Genomic DNA, 20,617 nt, shown 5'->3' on the forward strand with positions numbered 1-20,617 from the left:
CAATAATCGATTGATGCACACCCTGTGACATCGATCGACAGCGAAGCGCACAGAAGCCCGTTTGGTTCCCGCCGATTTAGAGCCCAAGACTTCACCAAGTTACAAGATTACCCCTAACGAGTTTTCAACCTAATATTTATAGTTTTCCAAAGTGTTTTAGGCAAGGGGTGCTTTCTTGTTTTCTTGTTCTCACAGCAAAAGGTTTTCTAGGATTTTAGTAGTGTTGGAGAGAAGGTCCAAAGAGATTTGTGATTAGAACTCCATTATTATTTATCTATATATCTATGTAATTATTATACCTTATTGTTGTTATGAATTGCTTAGCTATGTCTGAGTAAGTCTACTGTTAGATTTAGGGTTCAAATAGGTTATGAGGGATTATCCCCAACTATAGATTGCTAAGTAATGATATTCATCATTAGGATTGTCATAAATGCATGTTTCTAGTTTTGCTAGCTAGAACCTTGACCTCGGAGTTGTTGGCACAAGTTAACACATGAGTCTCACCCTGAATCCGTCCTAATTGAGCTAGGATTGTTAGTGTAAGGCGAAAGCTGGTCTAGTAAGCCTAGTGGCAATATTCAACCCGCGTGTAAAGCTTGACTAAGAACGCGTCGATCGATATTCCTATAGAATGATCGATCGACGGTGCAAAACCTAGAAAGCGAACGCCGGTCGGTTTGTTTATAAGCGATTGAGCTCTATAATATTATGCATACAACTGTTAAGCATCTGTAGGATTGTAAACCTGATTACCTGAATAGAAACCCTAAGTCTATCTATTTCATCTAAGTACCAAAAACCTAATCAAACCAACCGAGCAATTACCTTGCTCACAATATTGAATCGTAAACTTATGATCCAAGACAATGATCCCAACAAGTACTCACTTTATTAAGATCTCAAACTCAAACTCATAAGTTATGCCACAATCATAGCATCTCCTTATATATCTCTTTTAGTTCCTAAACTCATTAGAAAACATATCTTATAGATAACTATCAATCTATATAATCCTAATCTCATTAGGATAACTTCTACTCTAAGTTATCTTCAAGCTTAAGTCAACATTCTCCCCTTTAAGCTTGAACTCACCATTTGACACATCTTGAACTCCAATGAGACTTCTCATGTCTTTAAACTTGATTCTCCCAAGTGCTTTGGTTAGTATATCAGCCTTCTGCTCTGTCCCAGCCACATGCTCAACGACCACCAAGCCCTTTTCAACGCACTCTCTTATGAAATGAAACCTTGTGTGTATGTGCTTACTACGTCCATGAAACACTGGATTCTTGGCAAGTGCGATTGCTGATTTGTTATCAATACGAATCACTGTTTTTCCGACTCCTTCTTCAGTAATCTCTTCAAGTAACTCCTGCAGCCACAAAGCTTGTTTTGCTGTCTCTGTCGCAGCCATATACTCGGCCTCACACGAGGACAAGGCAACAATTTCTTGCTTTTGAGAGCACCAAGTCACAGGACAAGAGTTTAAGTAGAAGATATGACCTGTTGTGCTCTTGCCATCGTCAGGATCCACATTGTAGCTACTATCACTGTATCCTATTAGTTCCTTCATACCGTTGTTCTCATAGTAAAGCCCAAGAGAGCACGTTCCCTTCAAGTACCGAAGGACTTGTTTCAGTGCAGCTCCATGAGAGCTTCTTGGATCATGCATTTAGCAGCTTAACACTCCAACACACTGAGCAAGATCTGGTCTGGTATGAATCAAGTATCGAAGACAGCCAATTACGCCTAAACTCTCTCTTGTTTATCGTTGCCTCCTCTGCACCTTTACAAAGCTTTAACCCTGGCTCCATTGGAATATGTACAGCGTTACACTCAGACATTCCCGCTTCTTCAAGTATTTTCATAGCATATCTCTCTTGTTTCAGCATCACTCCATCTTTAGTCTGGATAACCTCAATCCCAAGGTAATAGTTAAGTTTCCCGAGATCACTCATCTCGAACTTACTTCCCATCTCCTCCTTAAAAACTCTTATGTCGTCAACCTTAGTTCCTGTGACGAGCAAATCATCAACATAAACTGCAACAAGAAGTAGTGAGTGTTTTGTCTTTCTCTTATACAATGAGGACTCCTTGGAACAACGTGTGAACCCAAGCTCTTTAGAATCTGATGTAGCTTGATGTTCCATGTCCTTGGGGCCTGTTTCAAGCCGTAGAGGGCTTTATGCAGTTTGTATACCTTGTGTTCACTTCCTTTGATCTTGAATCCTTCTGGTTGTGACACGAATACTTCTTCTTTTAACTCACCGTGAAGAAATGCGGTTTTCACATCAAGGTGATGTATCTCCCAACCATTGGACGCAGCTAAGGCTATAATTACGTGTACTGTCTCTAACCTTGTGACTGGTGCGAAGACTTCATCGAAGTCAACACCGTGGCGTTGCACATAACCTTTAGCTACTAGCCTTGCTTTAAACTTGTTAACGCTACCATCCGCATTACGCTTCACTTTGAAGACCCACTACAACCCAATTGCTTTGCTTCCTTCTGGTAGATCAACAAGAGTCCAAGTTTTATTCTTCTTAATAGAAGTAATTTCTTCCTCGCACGCATTCCTCCATACCTTCTGATCTTTTGCCTCGTTCCAGTCCCACGGTTCCTCATCAATAAGTAACAGAACGCGTTCAATCTCTTCTATCTCAGACATCAACACATAATCATCCAAGTAACTTGGTCTTGACGTTTGCCTTGTCGATCTTCTCAAGATCACTTGATCCTCTGTTTCCTCTGTTTCCTCAGTTTCCTCATCATTGCTATACGCGTGCTCACTCTCGTCTTCCTCAGCAACTGTATCAGAGGTAGATTCACTACTTGCCATTGGAAGCGTTATCATAGTAGGCTTATCAGTTTCCTTCTCATTCCACTTCCATTGTTTGCTTTCAGCAAAGATCACATCTCTGCTCACAACAACTCTTCGATTTGTAGGATCGTATAAGCGGTATGCTTTTGACCCTGGTTCGATTCCTAGGTGTACCAGCTCTCTGGATCTGTCGTCTAACTTCTTGAGATGTGGTGCCTCGTTCTTAGCGTAGCAGACGCAGCCAAATACCCTCAGATGTCCAACGTTTGGCTTCTTCTTCTTGTAGCACTCATATGGTGTTTGTAGTCTCAGAGTTCTTGTCGCAACTCTATGGATAAGGTATGTTGAGTGCCTCACAGCTTCGCCCCATAAGTAACTTGGCACACTCATATGTTTCATCATGCTGCGGGTCATCTCCATTAGAGTACGGTTTCGTCTCTCAACGACTCCATTTTGCTGAGGTGAATACGGTGCCGTCAAGTGACGTTTTATTCCATGCTGGTCACAGAAGGTTTGGAACTCTTGAGAAGTGAACTCACCACCCCTATCAGTTCTGAATGTTCCAATGATACTTCCTGTTTCTTGCTCCACAAGTCTTTTGAAGATTCTGAACTTCTCGAAAGCTTCCCTTTTCTCCTCCAACAATATAGACCACATATAACGTGTATGATCATCAATCAATACGAACACATACCTCTTCTTGCCCGCCGTTGTTGGAGATATTGGTCCACAAAGGTCTCCATGAATGAGCTCCAGGACGTGTGAGGCACGATATGCAGTGGCTTTGGGAAAGCTTTTCCGTGTTTGTTTTCCTAGCAGACAAGATGCGCAAGTCTCATTCTCAATGCTCAGATTAGGTATACCTGTAACTACCTCTTTATTCATCATACTTCGCATGGTATCTCGGTTTACATGCCCAAGTCTCGCATGCGAAACAGCTGAATCATCATCTCTCGAGACCTGAAGACACCTAGTATTGTCAACCTCCATCGTCACTTTATACAGCCGATTCTTGGACCTGATGGCTTTTACCAGTAGGTTCCCGTCTCGATCAAGCAACGTGAGATAGTCTTTTCTCATTCGTACATCACAGCCAGACTCTGTAGCTTGTCCAAGACTGATAATATTGCTCTTCAAGTCCGGTATAAAATACACATCGGCCAAGATCTTCTTCTTTCTATCCTTGCTTATGAAAACAATTGAACCTTTTCCTTTGATGTCTATGCGCGAGTCATCTCCAAATCTTACTTTTCCTGTGATTCTCTCATCAATCTTCGCAAAATAGTCTATGTTTCCTGACATGTGGTTGCTTGCGCCATTGTCTAAGTACCACACATTGTCTTTATCAGTGTGTGTCTTGAACTTGCTTGGTGTCACATTCTCCTCATTTAAGTACACAACTTCATTCATCATCAGCTCCTCAGCTTCGTGTGTGCTCTCAGCATCATTCTCTTGTGTTTCTTGGAGTTTAAGCAACCGGTCTGGACACAGATAGGCATAGTGGCCAGTTTTATCACACCTGAAACAGACCACTCGGGATGTGTCTCTTCCTTGCTTCCAGTCTTGCTGATTGTTGTAACGTCCACGCCCTCTTCCTCTGTTACCAAAACGTCCACCACGTCCTCTTCCTCTTCCATAGGTTTCTGTTTGTGATTGGGAATCTGCATTGGCGTACATGAGTTTTCCTTGATCATCGGGCTGATCATCATCTACGATCCTCTCCTCATAGGCTTTTAGTCATCCCACAATATCTTCAAAGCTGGTGGTGTTGAGGTTTAGAACCTGTTCAAGAGCAGCTATGATATGTATATATTTCTTCCTTGGAAGACTGTGAAGAAATTTCTTGACAAGTTTAGATTCCTCTATGTCTTCTCCTAAGGCTGAGGATTTTGAAGACATCTCTGCGAGTTTACCGGAGAAATCATCAATAGTTTCTGTTTCTTTCATCTTCAATCGACTAAACTCATCCATGAGTGTTTGTAACCTAGCCTCACGAACTCTGTCAGCTCCCACATGTCTTGCCTTTATTGCTTCCCACACAAGTTTTGATGTCTCAAGATCGCCTACTTGCAGAACTAGAGCTTCCGGTATGGACTGAAACAACAATGCACGAGCCATATCGTTCTTATCTCCATCATCTATCCCTGGTTCTATTTTTTCCCACACTTTATGTACCTTGAGCGCCACCTTCATCCTCATGCTCCACACCGTGTAGTTGGTGGCAGTGAGCATAGGACATTGGATTGTCGTAGTATGCGCCTTTAGTTTGATAGTTGTCGCAACTATATCTTTGTCACCCATGTTGTCTCACAAACCTTCTCTTCTTGGATTTTGTTTAAGAATTCAATAGAATGCTCTGATACCAATTATTGAATCGTAAACTTATGATCCAAGACAATGATCCCAACAAATACTCACTTTATTAAGATCTCAAACTCAAACTCATAAGTTATGCCACAATCATAGCATCTCCTTATATATCTCTTTTAGTTCCTAAACTCATTAGAAAACATATCTTATAGATAACTATCAATCTATATAATCCTAATCTCATTAGGATAACTTCTACTCTAAGTTATCTTCAAGCTTAAGTCAACACACAACCTGTTATTTACATTTAAACATAATCAACGTAGCTTAATCACTCTGATTAGATTTATTAGGTTTCCTAGCTCCTTTTGAATTCGATCTCTAAATACTAAAATTGAACCTCTTATTTGAGAGAGTAATTTACTCATTAGGGTAATTTGAGTGAGATCATTCTTCAGCGAATAAGTAAACCTCCCTTATTCCATAAGGTCGATTGTTTCTTCTCTAATATTTCCCTTTGTCTGCTCCATGGTAAATCTTCCTTTAATATCCGCGACTTGAAGAACACTCCAAGCAATTCTACGTCACAACCTTTCTTTGTTAAATAGTTCTTGTCGCACTTCATAAACTACTTCATTTCTGCTCTAATCATACATCTTCAAAAATTGGATAGAAACAAAAAAGTTTTCTTAAATCTATAATACACTTTGATTTTACATTGTTGCTAATTTTTAAAACTCGAAAATCTAGGGGTGGGCGTTCGGGTACCCGTTCGGGTTCGGGTCTGGTATTTCGGATTTTCGGGTATTTCGGTATAGAGGTGTAGAACCCGTTCGGATATTTCTGTATTTCGGGTCGGGTTCGGTATTTTTAGTTCGGATTCGGTTATTTCGGATCGGGTTCGGATATTTAGATTTTGAAAAAAAAAATTAAAATTTTCATTTCTCAAGTTTCTTGTATTTAAAAATATAACTTTCAGTTAACTAAGTTTTTATTTATAATAGATTGAAGGATTAATAGATTTGTACATAACATTTTAAAACTAAAAAGGCATTAGTTTAGTTTTTTTTTTTAATTTTGGATGTAACTTTTTGTTAATTTTTGAAATAAAAAACTTGACATGCATTTTGTAAGTGAGTAGCAAATCATTTTTTCCGTAATTGTATGTACATCATATGAACTTAAAGTATTTGTAGTATCAATATAAATATTTTATATAAAATGAGAGATGTAAACTAGAAATATAAGGTTAATTATACATATGTTCGGTTATCTTCGGATATCTATTCGGGTTCGGATATTACCCGTTCGGGTTCGGGTATCCAGTCTCTCCTTATTCAATACCCGTTCGGGTATTTTGCTACTTCGGTTCGGATTTCGGTTCGGGTTTTTCGGATCGGGTTCGGGTGCCACTTCGGATATCGGGTAAAGTGTCCACCCCTACGAAAATCAAAGAGCCTTAAAATAATCTCATTGTGTCAAGTAAAAAGATCTTAAATGCCACATGATGATGATTATTCAACAACGCATACATAAATTTATATTACAGAATTCACCAGAACGCTGGATCAAGCTAGGAGAGTCTACGAATGTTAACGGGGTCGTAAAGAGCCTTCTTAATGTCTTGAAGCATCTCCGTGTCCGAATCATAACGGTTCTTCTTGTTAAAAAACATATCAAAAATTTTGCAAACAGACATGTGTATATCTTTGCACGGTTTAGGCAAATCACTGAGTTCATCCATTAGGACATACTCCACAAATTCTCTCCTCTTCGATTCAATGATCTTTTTGATATAAGGAATCGAGTCCTCTATCTTAAAACTACAATGACTCCTCATGTTGAGCAGCACGGAATTGATCTTGCCTTGTTCTCGCTCTTTCTGAAAATTTTAGTATCACAAGTTTAGTTGTGTAGTAATCAAAGTTCCAAAAAATAATATTTAGTCGTGTAGTATACAAGCTGAGAGCATCACATTAACCTAAAAATAAGAGCTTCATAGAGATTACTAGTTTTGTTCAAGTTTTATATAACATAATATATAGATTCATAAAATCTTTTTGTTTTTAGATTACTAGGATGTTTTGGGACAAAACTCGTAATACTTTCAGACCACATAAAATATTATTTGTCCCAGACTACCCAGTAATATGATTTCTAGCTAGACTTTGCCTTCCATAATTTGCTAGTTAAGTTAACAACTTGGTAGATTCAGATAATCAAATATGAGAGAGAGTGAGATTACCTGGTAACTCTGTAGATCATTAAGGAGTCGGGTAATGGTCATGAGCAATGTTGTTATGTTATCGTAATTTCCGGGTTTGAGTTTTTGTTGGGGAAAACTAGATTCCATGAGACATGAAATGGGAAGAACAATGGTGTGTGCTGCGGTTGAAATTATTCCGTTTCGAAGATATTCTTCCATCGACGGTATGTGCCCCTTCTTACTCCATTTGGCTTCACATAACCACGACTCAAATGTTTCTCCCCACTGCATTTATATTTTAGTATCACTTAAAACTCAAATTCTGAAATGGGAAAAAATCTCCGATTGAGGACTAAAGAACGCCAGCTATATGTTTAATACATGCATGTGGATCAGCTCATCATAATATCATAATAGTTCAAGAAGTAGCCGGGCAAAAAATACCCACAAAAATTGTTTAAATTCTTAGAATGTATAGTGTGGGTGAAACCTTGTACTATAACGTAGCTGAAAATAGGAAAAATCATTAACAAAAAAATAAGAGGAACATTTTTTCGTATAACTATATATTTTAATTCTAAAATTATTTTGATCTTTACTTTCCTCTGGGTGCTAACATTATAAACCTTACATTTTAATTATTTAATCACAATAAATAAAGTAAGTATATTGGCATACAATGAAAATTTATATACATGTGCATGATAGTCTACTAAACTATCCACGACTCACTGACTAATCCTTTTTGTATCTGAGTAATAATGAGATTATTGAAAGGTAGCAAAACAAAGAAAAAAAAATCAATATGTTTATATTTTATTCTTGTTTTTTTCCAACGGTTAATATTTACTTGTTCAAAATGTACTTCTTATGTTTTTTCAATGCATTACTACATTGAGCAAGAAATCGGCATATTAACTAGTTAGCTGATAACCTGATATACAGTTATTTTAATGTCAGTTCTCACAGAGAAACCATATTGTCAAATAAAAGATTAATATCGTGATTAATTAAAGACGTACGATGTTGCGAAAATGGTTTGTTATGTCGGTCCCGTGTTGGTTACGGTAAGTCTCAGCGGTCTCTTTTAGATGATTATCAAGTGCTTTGAATATGATCTTGCCGTAACCTTTCAGCTCTTTTCCTTCCCATCTATAAGATATGCGTCAAATTCAACCAAAAATCAACATAATATTTAATTAGACACTAAAATGGTTTGCCAGATAAAATAGATTATTATGACTGACATGGTCTGCATATTTTTTTCTTTTAACTAATGTACCTTAGCACAGCTTCAGTAAGAGCTTCTAACTCATCAGGAGAACCTTCTTCATCGAAGAAATCATCAGCAACTGTGATAAGAATGCCACTTTTTGCCATAAGCTTACGAACATTAGCTGCAGATTCAAAGGGCAACGAGGTACTTGATGAAGCTGCAAAGTAACAATACGTTGTCTTCTCTCTTCCAAATCCGATATCGCTAAGTCCCCATTTCTTCACCCACCTGATTCAAATTAAAAGATCGAATTTTAGTTTGAAGACTTATTAGAAGTAAACGAACGAAATATCTATGAGAAAAATTATCGAATTTTTGGTTGTAACTTTAAAAACTAATATAAAGGCATGATTGGTGGTTTTTAAGGCTGTAGATAAAAATTAAAATTAAAGTCACTTTATACAGCCCAATCAATCATATTTCAAAATATGTTTTGATACTCACTTTGTCAAGTCCTCCATCTCACGTCTGTATACAGCTTGTCGAAGTTCAAAATTCCTCGAAGCAAGATGAGTAAGCTTGTCAGCATGTATACTGTGCAATATGATTCCAATAATAAAAAGTATATAGTCAGGTTTGCTATTGTCAACATATAGTTATGATATTCGATTGCGAGTATGAAATTAATACCGAATCGAAGAGGCTTTTCCAATTGAGATAACATTTGAATCCCTGTCCTCAATCCACATCCTATGATCAAGATGCTTGAGTCTAGCCATCCATGGAGTACTCATTTCATGTTTAATGTGAGAACTCGAAACCATTTTTTCATCCATAAATTCATTTTTCTCAAGGAATTTCCGCGAAAATTCTTTTGCTTTTTCGAGCTCAGACTCTTCTGGAAATATGAGATCAGTTGCTCTGTAAACACTAAGCATCACTAAGAATAAATGTTCAATGTTTGTCTTTAGATGATTTTGGATTTCTTCGTCATTCAAGAACCAGCAAAAGCTCTCTGCATAAAATTTGTATGAAAAGTAAATAGTGATTGTATAATATTTGTGTGTATATATACACTTGAGAATTATTTCTTTACCAGGTAAAACATTGTAGCCGTTCATCCTTAACAATCGAAATTTGAGGGAGTCTTTGTGCAACTGATCTACTTTTGACCATATCGGCATTCTCTCAACATCCTCGCTTTCATAGCTCCTAAGGCAAACACGAGAGGATTAACACCAAAGTATATTGTAATAAACATGTAGTTAATTTTAAATAATGAAGGATCCTAATCCTCACTTGTGAATTTGAAAAAGAAAATGATCAATCTCTTTACTGAAGTACTCTCCTAACCCGAAGTTGTGCATTATATTGATCAAAGAGAGCTTCATGAATTCTTCACTCAGGGGGTAAATTTGTGGCACTGTATTTTAACAAATAAGCATAAACAATACAAAAACAACAATATTTCTTCAAACTTTTAATACCTGTATTCTGGATTCAAAAAAAAAATTAAGAAAGAACTTTAAAATTAACCTCCATGAGGGCATCTCTGAAGTAGAGATTGCAGATAAGCCAGACATTTTGTATGGCGTGAGAGCATAAACGCTGCTGCAGTTGCTGAAGGTGATTGAAACAAAGAGCCATCTAAATCATCGAGTTTCCCAATGATGTCTTCTTGATTTTCAGCGTATAATGTCAATGGTAATACTTCGAGGTATGCAAGTAAAGGCTGCCGGTTGCAACGGTCATCAACGAGCAATTCCCTAAAGAGCAAATCGTTTAGGCCAGTTTTAGGAATCATACATCAGGAAAGAAAAAAAAAACTAATTATATATAAAAAGACATAGGAGGTGATTGGTTTAGCTTTATCTCCATACTTTAGCTTTATTTATTTGTAAATCACTAAGTTTTACTAGTCATATTGTAGATTTATTTTTAAAAGTTAAAGTATACATCAAGTTTCTATTAATTTTTACCAATAATGCTTTATCTTTATTTTTAACGCTTCAGAAAAAATAAAAATATAGCAAATCTTTTTTTTAATGTATTTTAAGAAAAAAATTACATCTTCTTTTCATAAGCCGTAGTCTGTAAAATGAAAAAAATGTATCTATAATATCAAATAAATTAGATAGTCATAATAAAAACATTTATAAACATTTTTTAATTTAATTTTGAATGTTTTTAAATTATTGAAATATTTTAAGTAACATAAATATTATTTACATATCACATTTTAAATAACAATAAACTTTGATCATTTATAAATTAATATTAATATAAATTACTTAAATTAATAAAAAGAATTGTTTTGTATATACATCACATATTTCACATATTTTATTTTATAATATTTACAGCTTGTATAGCTCGCAACTATAACAAATTTAACTAGAGCAAAAATATTTACAAAAAAGTCTACAATAACAATTTTACAGTTACAACCGATTTACCTACAGCTAAATTTTTACAGCTGAATTCCACAGTCGTACCATAGTTTGATTTGCTCATTGCATGTTTATTTTTAAGTTAAAAGTTTGTGATTCTTCACATATATACCTTTTTGGGGCATTTTTGTTTTGGCATTAACAGAAAGTTTTATGCCCACATTCAAATATTTTTTCAGATATTTACTTTTATATGAAGATGGAAAATAGAAAATATATCTATCGAGCTGGCTCATATATATGAAGATTAATTTCTAAGTTTATATTCATGATTATAACGTACTGGTGGAGAATCTCTTGACGTCGGAAGAATAAGTCGTTGATCATTTGCTTAACTCGAGTAGAGAAAAAAAAGTGTAAGCCAAGTTGTTGAGCAAGCTCGAGGAGTCCAGTGAACATAAGGACGAGCCAACGAGGACAAGAGCCCCTCTTACAATATTCCCCAATAATCCTCTCCATACTTCTTTCGATATATCTCTTTCCTAAAACACGGCAGCTTAACTATTACTAACTTCTTTTAGTTTCAAAAAAAAAAATCTATTACTAACTTTTTGTCAAAAACTATTATAACTTGTGAAAAGAAAAAAAAAACTGCCATATGAGGATCTGAGGAAGAGTTTATAAAATTAACTTGTAATTATTTCTAAATATTTTATTATTAAAAATTATAAAGGCTAGAAATTTATACACACGTATATATATCATTCATTACCGGTCATCATAAAAACAGTAATATATTAATAGCATAAATGGTTAAACGAATTTATATTGACATCATTATTTTCTTGCGTTTTTCACAAAAAGAAGTTTATTCATGTAGTTATCTGTTGCCGAGATGAAAAATGAATTACACGTGCATGTGAAACACAAGTATATGCATGTGTGCAATATATGTATAGATTCATCCAATACCTGCAAAACAAAAGGGATTATTAAGCTAAAGCGAAAGCTAGAGACAGCGTAACAATTACAAAAGAAACAATCACCTTTGCTGATATGAAGACTTCCAATGTTCCATTTGCGAAGTGCTACAACACAAGCGAGTGTCGAAGTGAGAGTTTCACCTTCGTTTTCATCTCCGTGATTACCCCACAATCCCTCAACAACGTTCTGATTGCTCAGAATCCAATCTATACACCCACGAAACAAAGGTTGTTGAGTATTGACACCACAGAGATCTTCTATCATTGCTAGCCAAGCTGTGTCGTAAGCTGAGGCACAGACAAATGAGTAAGGATTTATACTAAAGGTATCTAATTCAAATGTTTCTTTCTTGATCTCCTCCGCTAGAACGTAGAGATCCGAAGAGGAACAATTCTCGAACTTCATTGTATCTTTTTGTTTCTTGCTCTTAAATTTTTTTAGCTTAATATGTTTCTTTTTTATCATAAGCGTAGTATGCACTGTTGGTAAAATGTGTGTATTTATATAGACTATAGAGTCTAGATGGGTGAGATGAAGTTTCATAAACCCAAATAATTAATCACGTGAAAAATTCAGAAACTAGAAAGCTTCAAGAAAAAACAAGAATATTGACAAAAACCTTTTTGTCCTTTTTGGCAAGAATACTCTCCTCCTCATGTTTATGTTGTGTCATCTATCTATTTTATTAAACAGAAAGATTATTTTTGATACAACTTCCTTTCAGGTGAAGTATTAAAAAAACTATATAGTATAATTAATTTCACAACAACATTAATCTTGAACCTAACACATTTAATATCAATAACAAAACACCCTAAAATTTAGCCTATTTATGATAATACATTTATTAAAACATTTAAAAATTTATACTATGAAAACATAATCCCTTATATATTGGATTTTTAACGTTAAAACCTCTCAACTAAATTTGTTTTGGATAAACACTTTCAAACTAAGTATTTAACGAAAAAACTCTCAAACCAACTTTAATTAATAAATTAAACCATAACATGTCATAATTATCATTACTACCGGTAAATCTTTAGTTTTGGAATTTATACAGTAAGTAAACATAGTTGATGAGTTTTAGCATTAAATTTTTTTTAAAAAAATTATAATATTATCTAAAAATTAATAACTTAAATTCTCAAAATTAGCATTTAATTATTTTTTTTGTAAATATATAAGTTTAATGTGTTTTTAACATAAACACTATACATGTATAAATTAAAAATGTAAAAACCCAGAAAATATAATAAAAATTATTTAAAAATTTACCTATAATAAAATTACTAAAAGATTAAAAATGTAAAAACAAGAAAATATAATAAAATTATATCTTATCTAATAAAAATGTATTAATAAATCTTTATATAATTTTTATTATATTTTCTGGGTTTTTACATTTTAATTATATATATATATATATATATATATATATATATATATATATATATATATATATATATATATATATATATATATATATATATATATAAGTTTGATGATAAAAACACATCAAACTCATATATTTACAATAAAAAATTTAAAATGCTAATTTTAAAAATTTAAGTTACTAACTTTTAGATAATATTATAAAATTTTGATTTATTTTTTTGATTTTTTATGGTAAAACCCCTCACTATGTTTATTTATTGTAGAAACTCCTAAACAAATAATTTACCGGTAGTAATGGTAATTATGACTTGTTAGGTTTAATTCATTAAATAAAGTTAGTTTTGAGATTTTTTTCGTTAAATACTTAGTTTGAGTGTTTTTACCCATAACAAATTTAGTTGAGAAGTTTTAACATTAAAAATCCTTATATATTGCAACATTGCTTCAATTTTGAATATTAATATGAATTTATGATTGGTAAAATATAGTTATACAGCTATATGATTTTTATAAAAATTAATCGTTAATATTTGTATAGCACTCTGATTGCTATAATATGTGATTGTAATCAAACACTAGATTTTGACCCGCGCTTTTAAAGCGCGGGATAATACTTTGGATGAAATTTTTCTATCACATAATCACATTTTAATTTCTCTTCATTTAAAGTACACTTCAACTTAAAGTTCGTAACCAAAAGTCCGAACCGAACTCAATTCAAAAAATCTGATTTTTTCTCGGTCAGAAATGTAAGAAATACCAGTACAAAACATATCTGAACCCAAAATGCTATCATTCAAACTCGAACGGATAACCCAAAATCTCAAAAATCCAAATAACTGATCGGAATGTCCGAATAAATCACAAATATAAATATGTAATTAAAATATTCAATTCTATATTTATTTTGAAATGAATCTAAAAATAAGTACTGAATTTACCTTAATATCCAGTTCTATATAAATAAGTATTTATTAAATAACAAAAATTCACTATCTAACTAAAATCCCACCTCTCTCCTCTTTTCTCTTCCTATCTCTCTCTTCTCTCTCTCTTCTCTCTCTCTAAAAATCTAATTTCTCTTTTTTTTGGTTATTCCCTAAATAAGCCCTAAAATAAATTACAGAACCTGTGTTCAAAAAAAAAAAATTACAGAACCAAATTCTTTAAACCATAAATTTGCAAAAACCATAGCCAAATGAAAGTAAAAGTACAGAAACACAACATATACATAACCCATGAACCCCTGAACGTTATAGCTATATAGTCATACATTGATAAATGTGTGAGATACCATATTCTGACGCTTAAACTTAAGAAAGCTAAACCCAAAAGAGAACAACAAACACAACTAAAAAACAAAAGAGGATCATAATGAAGCTCCACCAACTTAACAAACTTTGAATTTAAGAGAATGAGAGATGCCCAGCACAAGACACTTTCCTTAAGCATTAATCCAAATTTATTCCTTAGAAAACAAAAACAAATCAAACAACCATTTCTCAAGCGATCACCCATTAATAACCTATATTTACCATTGACAGCACAAACCATAATCTCATCTTGCAAAACCGTATAAAGAACCAGAACCTCATCACCACCAATAAATATCATAATGATCTTAAGAAATTTTTTGATGTCTCAAACAACACATATTGATTATCCCCACACAAATGCTATTAAGAGTACCTTTTGATGTCTCAAAATCATACAATTATTAAGACTACTCATATTGAAAGAACCCCCTAACTTTTTCCTTATTTCACCATTGAAGAGGAATGAGAATCATCTATTGATCTCTCCTTTGATGAGGAAAAAAAATTCTGAAAGAATTCACAACTGAAACTCTATGCGATATCATCACGCCAAACCAAGCCATCAATTCATCAACCAAATACAAAGCCATTACCAGAATCGCACTTTACTTCTTCTTTTTTTTTTGTCTAAAACAATGAAAACTCCAAACCTTCGTTGGTAAAGCTCTGGGAAACCTTCCACAAACCTTCAATCTGAAATGAGAAGCCGTGAACTCTCGGATCTCCATTTGATTTCTCCAAGAAACTCTAAATCAACCACTGATAAACACTTTCCTTAATTAAACCAAAATTGCACAATTTTCTTAAACCCTAGTCACCATCTCCGTAGCTTTAAACATTCTCAAATTGCACACTTTTCTTAAACTATAGATTTAAAAACTCAGATATATTCATTTAAAGAAAATATATTAAAATCTTTTAGATGGTAAATTAACTAAAGAAGTGGAAAAAGATTCTACAGAATAAAATCTTTTAGATGGTTAATATCTGCAATTTCTGGAAAAATAAAAACATTTAATTAAAATCATAGCTTAAAAATATTTCAGTGGCATAGAATTGTAAATACTTTAAAACTTCAAGGTGACCTCAAAAAATGCCCTTCAGTTTTAATAGTATTGATATTTTACTCAAATCTGGGCTAATATATTATATCATCATATCTAAAATGGTCATGGATTAATAATCATCATTAGTCAGACGTGGAATAACATACTATATTATCATTATTTGCTACAAGTGTGATCTTAATCAAATATATTTACTCGACTGTACAACTAATTTAACTCAAACGGGTTTTAAATATTTATATTTTCATATCACCCAAAAAAATTAACATAAACATCCAAATTTTATATCAGATTTTATATTTGCAAGATATACGATTTTGCAAATCCTACCGAATTCAAAATTTGCAAATAATCAAATAAGTAAATTAATCATTTTCTAAAAAAACTATTTTGTATTCTTAATAAAAATTTAACTATTTAATATATCATTTAAAACATTCTCCTATTTATTCAAGCCAAATAAGAGTTTGAAATGGAAACAAAATTAAAATCACAAATCTGAATCGTGCAATATTATGTAGATATATTAATATTTTCAATGAATCGTCAGATTAATAAGTAAACAATCATATCCTTCTGATTATTTTAGAAAAAAAATCTATAATTTTTCTAAAAGATATTCCATATGAGTAAAACTATTCTGACAAGTATTACATCCCTTTTCTGGCATCACGTATTTATCTCTAAAATTAAGGTTATACTAGATTTTGATCCGTGCAACCGCACGGGTGTTTGTTTTCACTTTTCTATACATAAATTATTGTTTTAGAACATAAGTGGTATATATTTTTAATGTTAATCATATACTTAAATATTTATATAACTATTTCAAATACAATAATTTTATAATTTACATGTTATAATTAATTAATTGTTCAAACCTTATGTATTTACTACTTCTTATTGTATATTTATCTTATTGTATTTGCATTTAGTTATTAAGCAAATTAATATATTCATGAGAAAATATATTTAAAAAATATTTTGTATTTAATTTATGCTAAATTCTGACCCGTATTTCAAAACTGGATTTCTTTTTACCAATATTTTTATGCTTATTAATTTTAGATAATTTATTATTGTATATATAAAAGTGTAAGATATGTTAATTTTTAGACATGTATTATATAGTTTGTTAATTTTAAGTCGTTCTATCATCATATTATATTTTAAATAAATAGTTTATATTTATAAAAATAAAATTTATAAATTTATCAATTGAATATAATTTTATCATATTTATTTTAGTATAATAATTATATTTTAACATGATCATGACTATAAAAGTAGATAAAATAGGATATAATTTATTTATTTTCATTTCTAAACGATAACTCAAAATACATTAAGTTATTGTTTAAATATTACACAGATTTATTAGAATTTATAAAATATAATATATAAATATATATTATATTTAAAATGAAAATATATTATGATTAAAATAGTTACAAAGATTTTATATTATTAACTTTAAAGAAATACATGTTAATTTTTATACATGTATTATATAGTTTGATAATGTTAACCCATCTTACCAACATATTAGATTTTATTTTTGAACATAAATATTTTATAATTACGAAAATAAAATATATAAATATATAAATTTAATACAATTTTATTATATTTAGCTCAATATACTAATTTTAATTTAATATGATTGATTATGATTATATAATAACTAAAATATTATAGATTTTTTTATTTTTCATTTTATATAACTGAATATATTAATGTATAATAATATTTTAAACTAATTTCGAAATTAGTGAAAATATTTAAATATAATTTCAAAAAGGAAGATCTTGTAAAAATCTTTTTAAACAGATTTGTTAGAATTTTAAAATAAATATATTTATATTTAAAATGAAAAGATATCAAAAGATACTATGGTTAAAATATTTTAAAAATTATATTTATTATTAGTCTAAATTAAAATATAGTATGAATTTCTATGAACAGGTCTATTAGGTCCATTTTTAAAAAAATCATACATGAATCAAGGTTGTGACTTCTGTTTTAATATATAAGATAAGATTACTCCCAGATTTTTAAAGATCAACAATTATGATCTCTATGCTACAAATTGATATACATACATAACTGGTCAGTGATAAACTGAACAACAATTAGTGAACCCATTTTTACATACATACTTTCCTTTAACCCATTTGTTTGCCCATCTCAGTAACCCTTTTTTAGTCTTATTTAAAGAAACATCTATATATCTATATATAATACTGTTTCCTTTCTCCTGGGTGCACCACGTTAGCCACCAGGTCCGAAAGTCACTTTCTGTACGCGTGACACCTGTCCCTATTTTCAAAACTCATTGTTTCATTTATAATCTTTTGATGCATGTGGGCTTGGCTATTTGTTTGGGTCTTATGTCTGGTCCATTCTAGGAAACTCAGCCGTCTTGTGAAAAAAAATTCACTGAAACCCAAATCGATGATTCTCTTCATCTTCCTGATCACGAAAAACTGGAAACGTTTTGCGGTTAGGTTCAAGCTAAGGGTTGTCTTCAACGCAGTCGTCAACCATTGTCAATCTATCTTTCAATGCTTTCCCATTTACTGACTTCACCATAAATTTCAACTATAAAAAGCTATGTTTGACCTCGTGAAATGCATCAGTTCTTTCTTCTCCTTCTCCAAGCAAAGGCAATTTCGGCTTTACTATTTAGTTTTTTTTATCCCGTCTCGCGTTGAACATGTTTTGATTATCAAACTTTCAACCCTAATAGTTCGTTATTGATGTCTTCATTATCAAAATTATTCCCCATAAAGATTTTGTTATCTTAAATCATGTCAGCTTGCAGGGAGAAGCAAGCTTGAAGTTCCTATTGTGTTTATGGCTGTGGAGGTTCGTCTCGCCATCCTACGCAAGGTCCGGCATATCTGAGCAGAAGTTTGAAATGAAGAAGCATTTGAAATGGCTGAACAAATCTGCTGTCAAGAGCATTCGGGTAAGATAAATCTATTATCTTTTTTTTTTGTTTTGAGTATTTTCTGCTTGGGCTGATTTTGGTAAGTATCATATTCCGATTTCTACTTCTTTTACCTTTTGGATATTTTTTTTTTAATTTTTGTTCTAATTGAACAATAAGTTCAAATTGTGTCGAGATTTTTTTTAAGGTTTATCTAAAGAAAGTTTATAACTTTTGGATGTTGTAAACAAACCCAGAAGGAGATGTAATTGCATGTGTTCCTATCACAAAGCAACCAGCTTTTGACCATTCGTTACTCAAAGATATTTAGGTACATAGATACAACGAATACTTAGATTTTCTTTAGGCTTTGTGTTTTATGTTTTATGTGCTGATGGTTAGTTTAATTTACTTGCGGTTCCTTCTTTAGATGAAGCATAATTACCATCCTGTGGGACTCTTTGATAACAACAAACTGTCTTTACGAAGTCATAAATAGAAGGACATACATATCCCTCAGTTATGGCATCGATATGGTAAATGTGCCGAAGGAATCATTCCCATGAGGATGACAAAGGAAGATGTTGTCTTGAGAGAAAGTTCATACAAAAGATATGGCATGAAGAAGCATAGAACTTTCTCGTTTCCTAAATCTGAGGAACATGACCTCATGAACCAGTGATCATCAGATGAGTAAAAGTTTTTTTTTTTTTTGTTGATTTCTTGATCTGAGATGTGTTATTTGTTTTGGTTTGTTGAACTGTAGAATGACATAGCTTATGTGGAAGGGGATAATTACTATGGAGCTAAAGCAACTACAATGTGTGGGAGCCAAAGATACAACAGCAGCACGAGTTCACCTTCTTGAAGATATGGCTTCTCAGTGACTTATTCAGAAAATATCTTAACAGCATAGAAGCTGGTTGGCAGGTACACTCAGTTAACTTCTAGGGAATGTGAATTTGATTTTGATTCTCTTTTCTGTATAATGATTTGTGTGTTTTATTACAGGTTAGCCGGATTTATATGGTGACAATAATACAAGGCTCTTCACTTACTGGACTGTAGGTTCCTGAGACTATTGTATAATCAGATTCTTATGCTCATGTGCTTCTGTTCCTTATAAGCTTACCGAGTGTACCTGCTAACCACCGTTTAATCATCTCTATTACTAGACTGTTCATAGGGGTTCTTTCAAGTCTTATTTCTCTACACAAACACATATTTATTATCGGATATTGTTCGCTCTCCGTTTCTCACATGTGCAATTACAAAGTACTTCTTAACCTCCTCATTCAAGTGTCTTTATATGTTATATATGGGCTCATCTCTTATAATTTGCTTATGGATCCTCACAACAGAGGTCAGAGTCTTCATGTCTGTACCTAAAATTGTTAAGTCATCCCAACGTTATTATACTCTTCTCTGCCAATTCTAAATCCTAAGTTAGGATTTCTAACCATAGTTTAAATTGGTTAGGAGTTAATTTAATTATAAATCGTTAATGTATATCCATAACCATAACCATACTTATATATATATAGATATATAACGATTATATAAAAAACTCATATTACAAAAGGAAATAGAAAATAATATAATCACTAATTATAACTTGAAAACAAAACAATAATATTTTCTTAATTTTTTTTAATTATTTTGGATAATATGGTTTATTTAATAAATTTTAAAAAGAAATAGGTAAATCTTCAAATATTAATGTGGTGATTTATCAAGTTGAATAAAAAATGATAGTTAAAGTTTACTTTTTGCATAATTTAAAACAATAGTTTTCAAAGAAAAAGTGTAAAATATATTAAAAAATATATATTAGAGGAAAAAAAATATGTGTTGAATGAATCTCAATTGTAATTCTGAATCATTTTATTTTATTTATTATTACAATAGAGGCAAATCCAGTATTGAAAAATGTAAAATAATTACATGATTAAAAATAAATAATTTCTTATTAGT

General features: G+C 32.1%; 1 protein-coding gene and 1 long non-coding RNA gene across 3 annotated transcripts; one reads left to right on the plus strand and one right to left on the minus strand.

The window, feature by feature from the left end:
* Nucleotides 1-5,799: 5,799 nt before the first annotated feature.
* Nucleotides 5,800-13,143, minus strand: LOC103849658 ((E,E)-geranyllinalool synthase). Of its 2 annotated transcripts, XR_004456676.1 has the most exons (11): nt 11,993-13,143; nt 11,290-11,488; nt 10,093-10,322; nt 9,856-9,979; nt 9,247-9,768; nt 9,061-9,150; nt 8,623-8,844; nt 8,363-8,492; nt 7,380-7,625; nt 6,585-7,016; nt 5,800-5,880 (listed from the first exon to the last, which is right to left on the minus strand). XR_004456676.1 is itself a non-coding variant. In XM_018656079.2 (10 exons), exons 1-10 carry the CDS (start codon nt 12,471-12,473, stop codon nt 6,708-6,710), a joined length of 2,553 nt encoding a protein of 850 aa, XP_018511595.2. In that variant the 5' UTR covers nt 12,474-13,143; the 3' UTR covers nt 6,582-6,707. The 2 variants fall into 2 exon arrangements, 1 of the variants encoding a protein (XP_018511595.2); XM_018656079.2 differs by lacking the exon at nt 5,800-5,880 and having other exon boundaries at nt 6,582-7,016.
* Nucleotides 13,144-18,529: 5,386 nt separating this feature from the next.
* LOC103849632 lies at nt 18,530-20,017 on the plus strand. The gene is made up of 2 exons (XR_004456725.1): nt 18,530-19,573; nt 19,655-20,017. It is a non-coding gene; the product is annotated as an uncharacterized LOC103849632 (long non-coding RNA).
* Nucleotides 20,018-20,617: the final 600 nt, after the last annotated feature.

The sequence above is a fragment of the Brassica rapa genome, chromosome A03, assembly GCF_000309985.2.
Source record: "Brassica rapa cultivar Chiifu-401-42 chromosome A03, CAAS_Brap_v3.01, whole genome shotgun sequence".
Classification (NCBI taxonomy): Eukaryota; Viridiplantae; Streptophyta; class Magnoliopsida; order Brassicales; family Brassicaceae; genus Brassica; species Brassica rapa.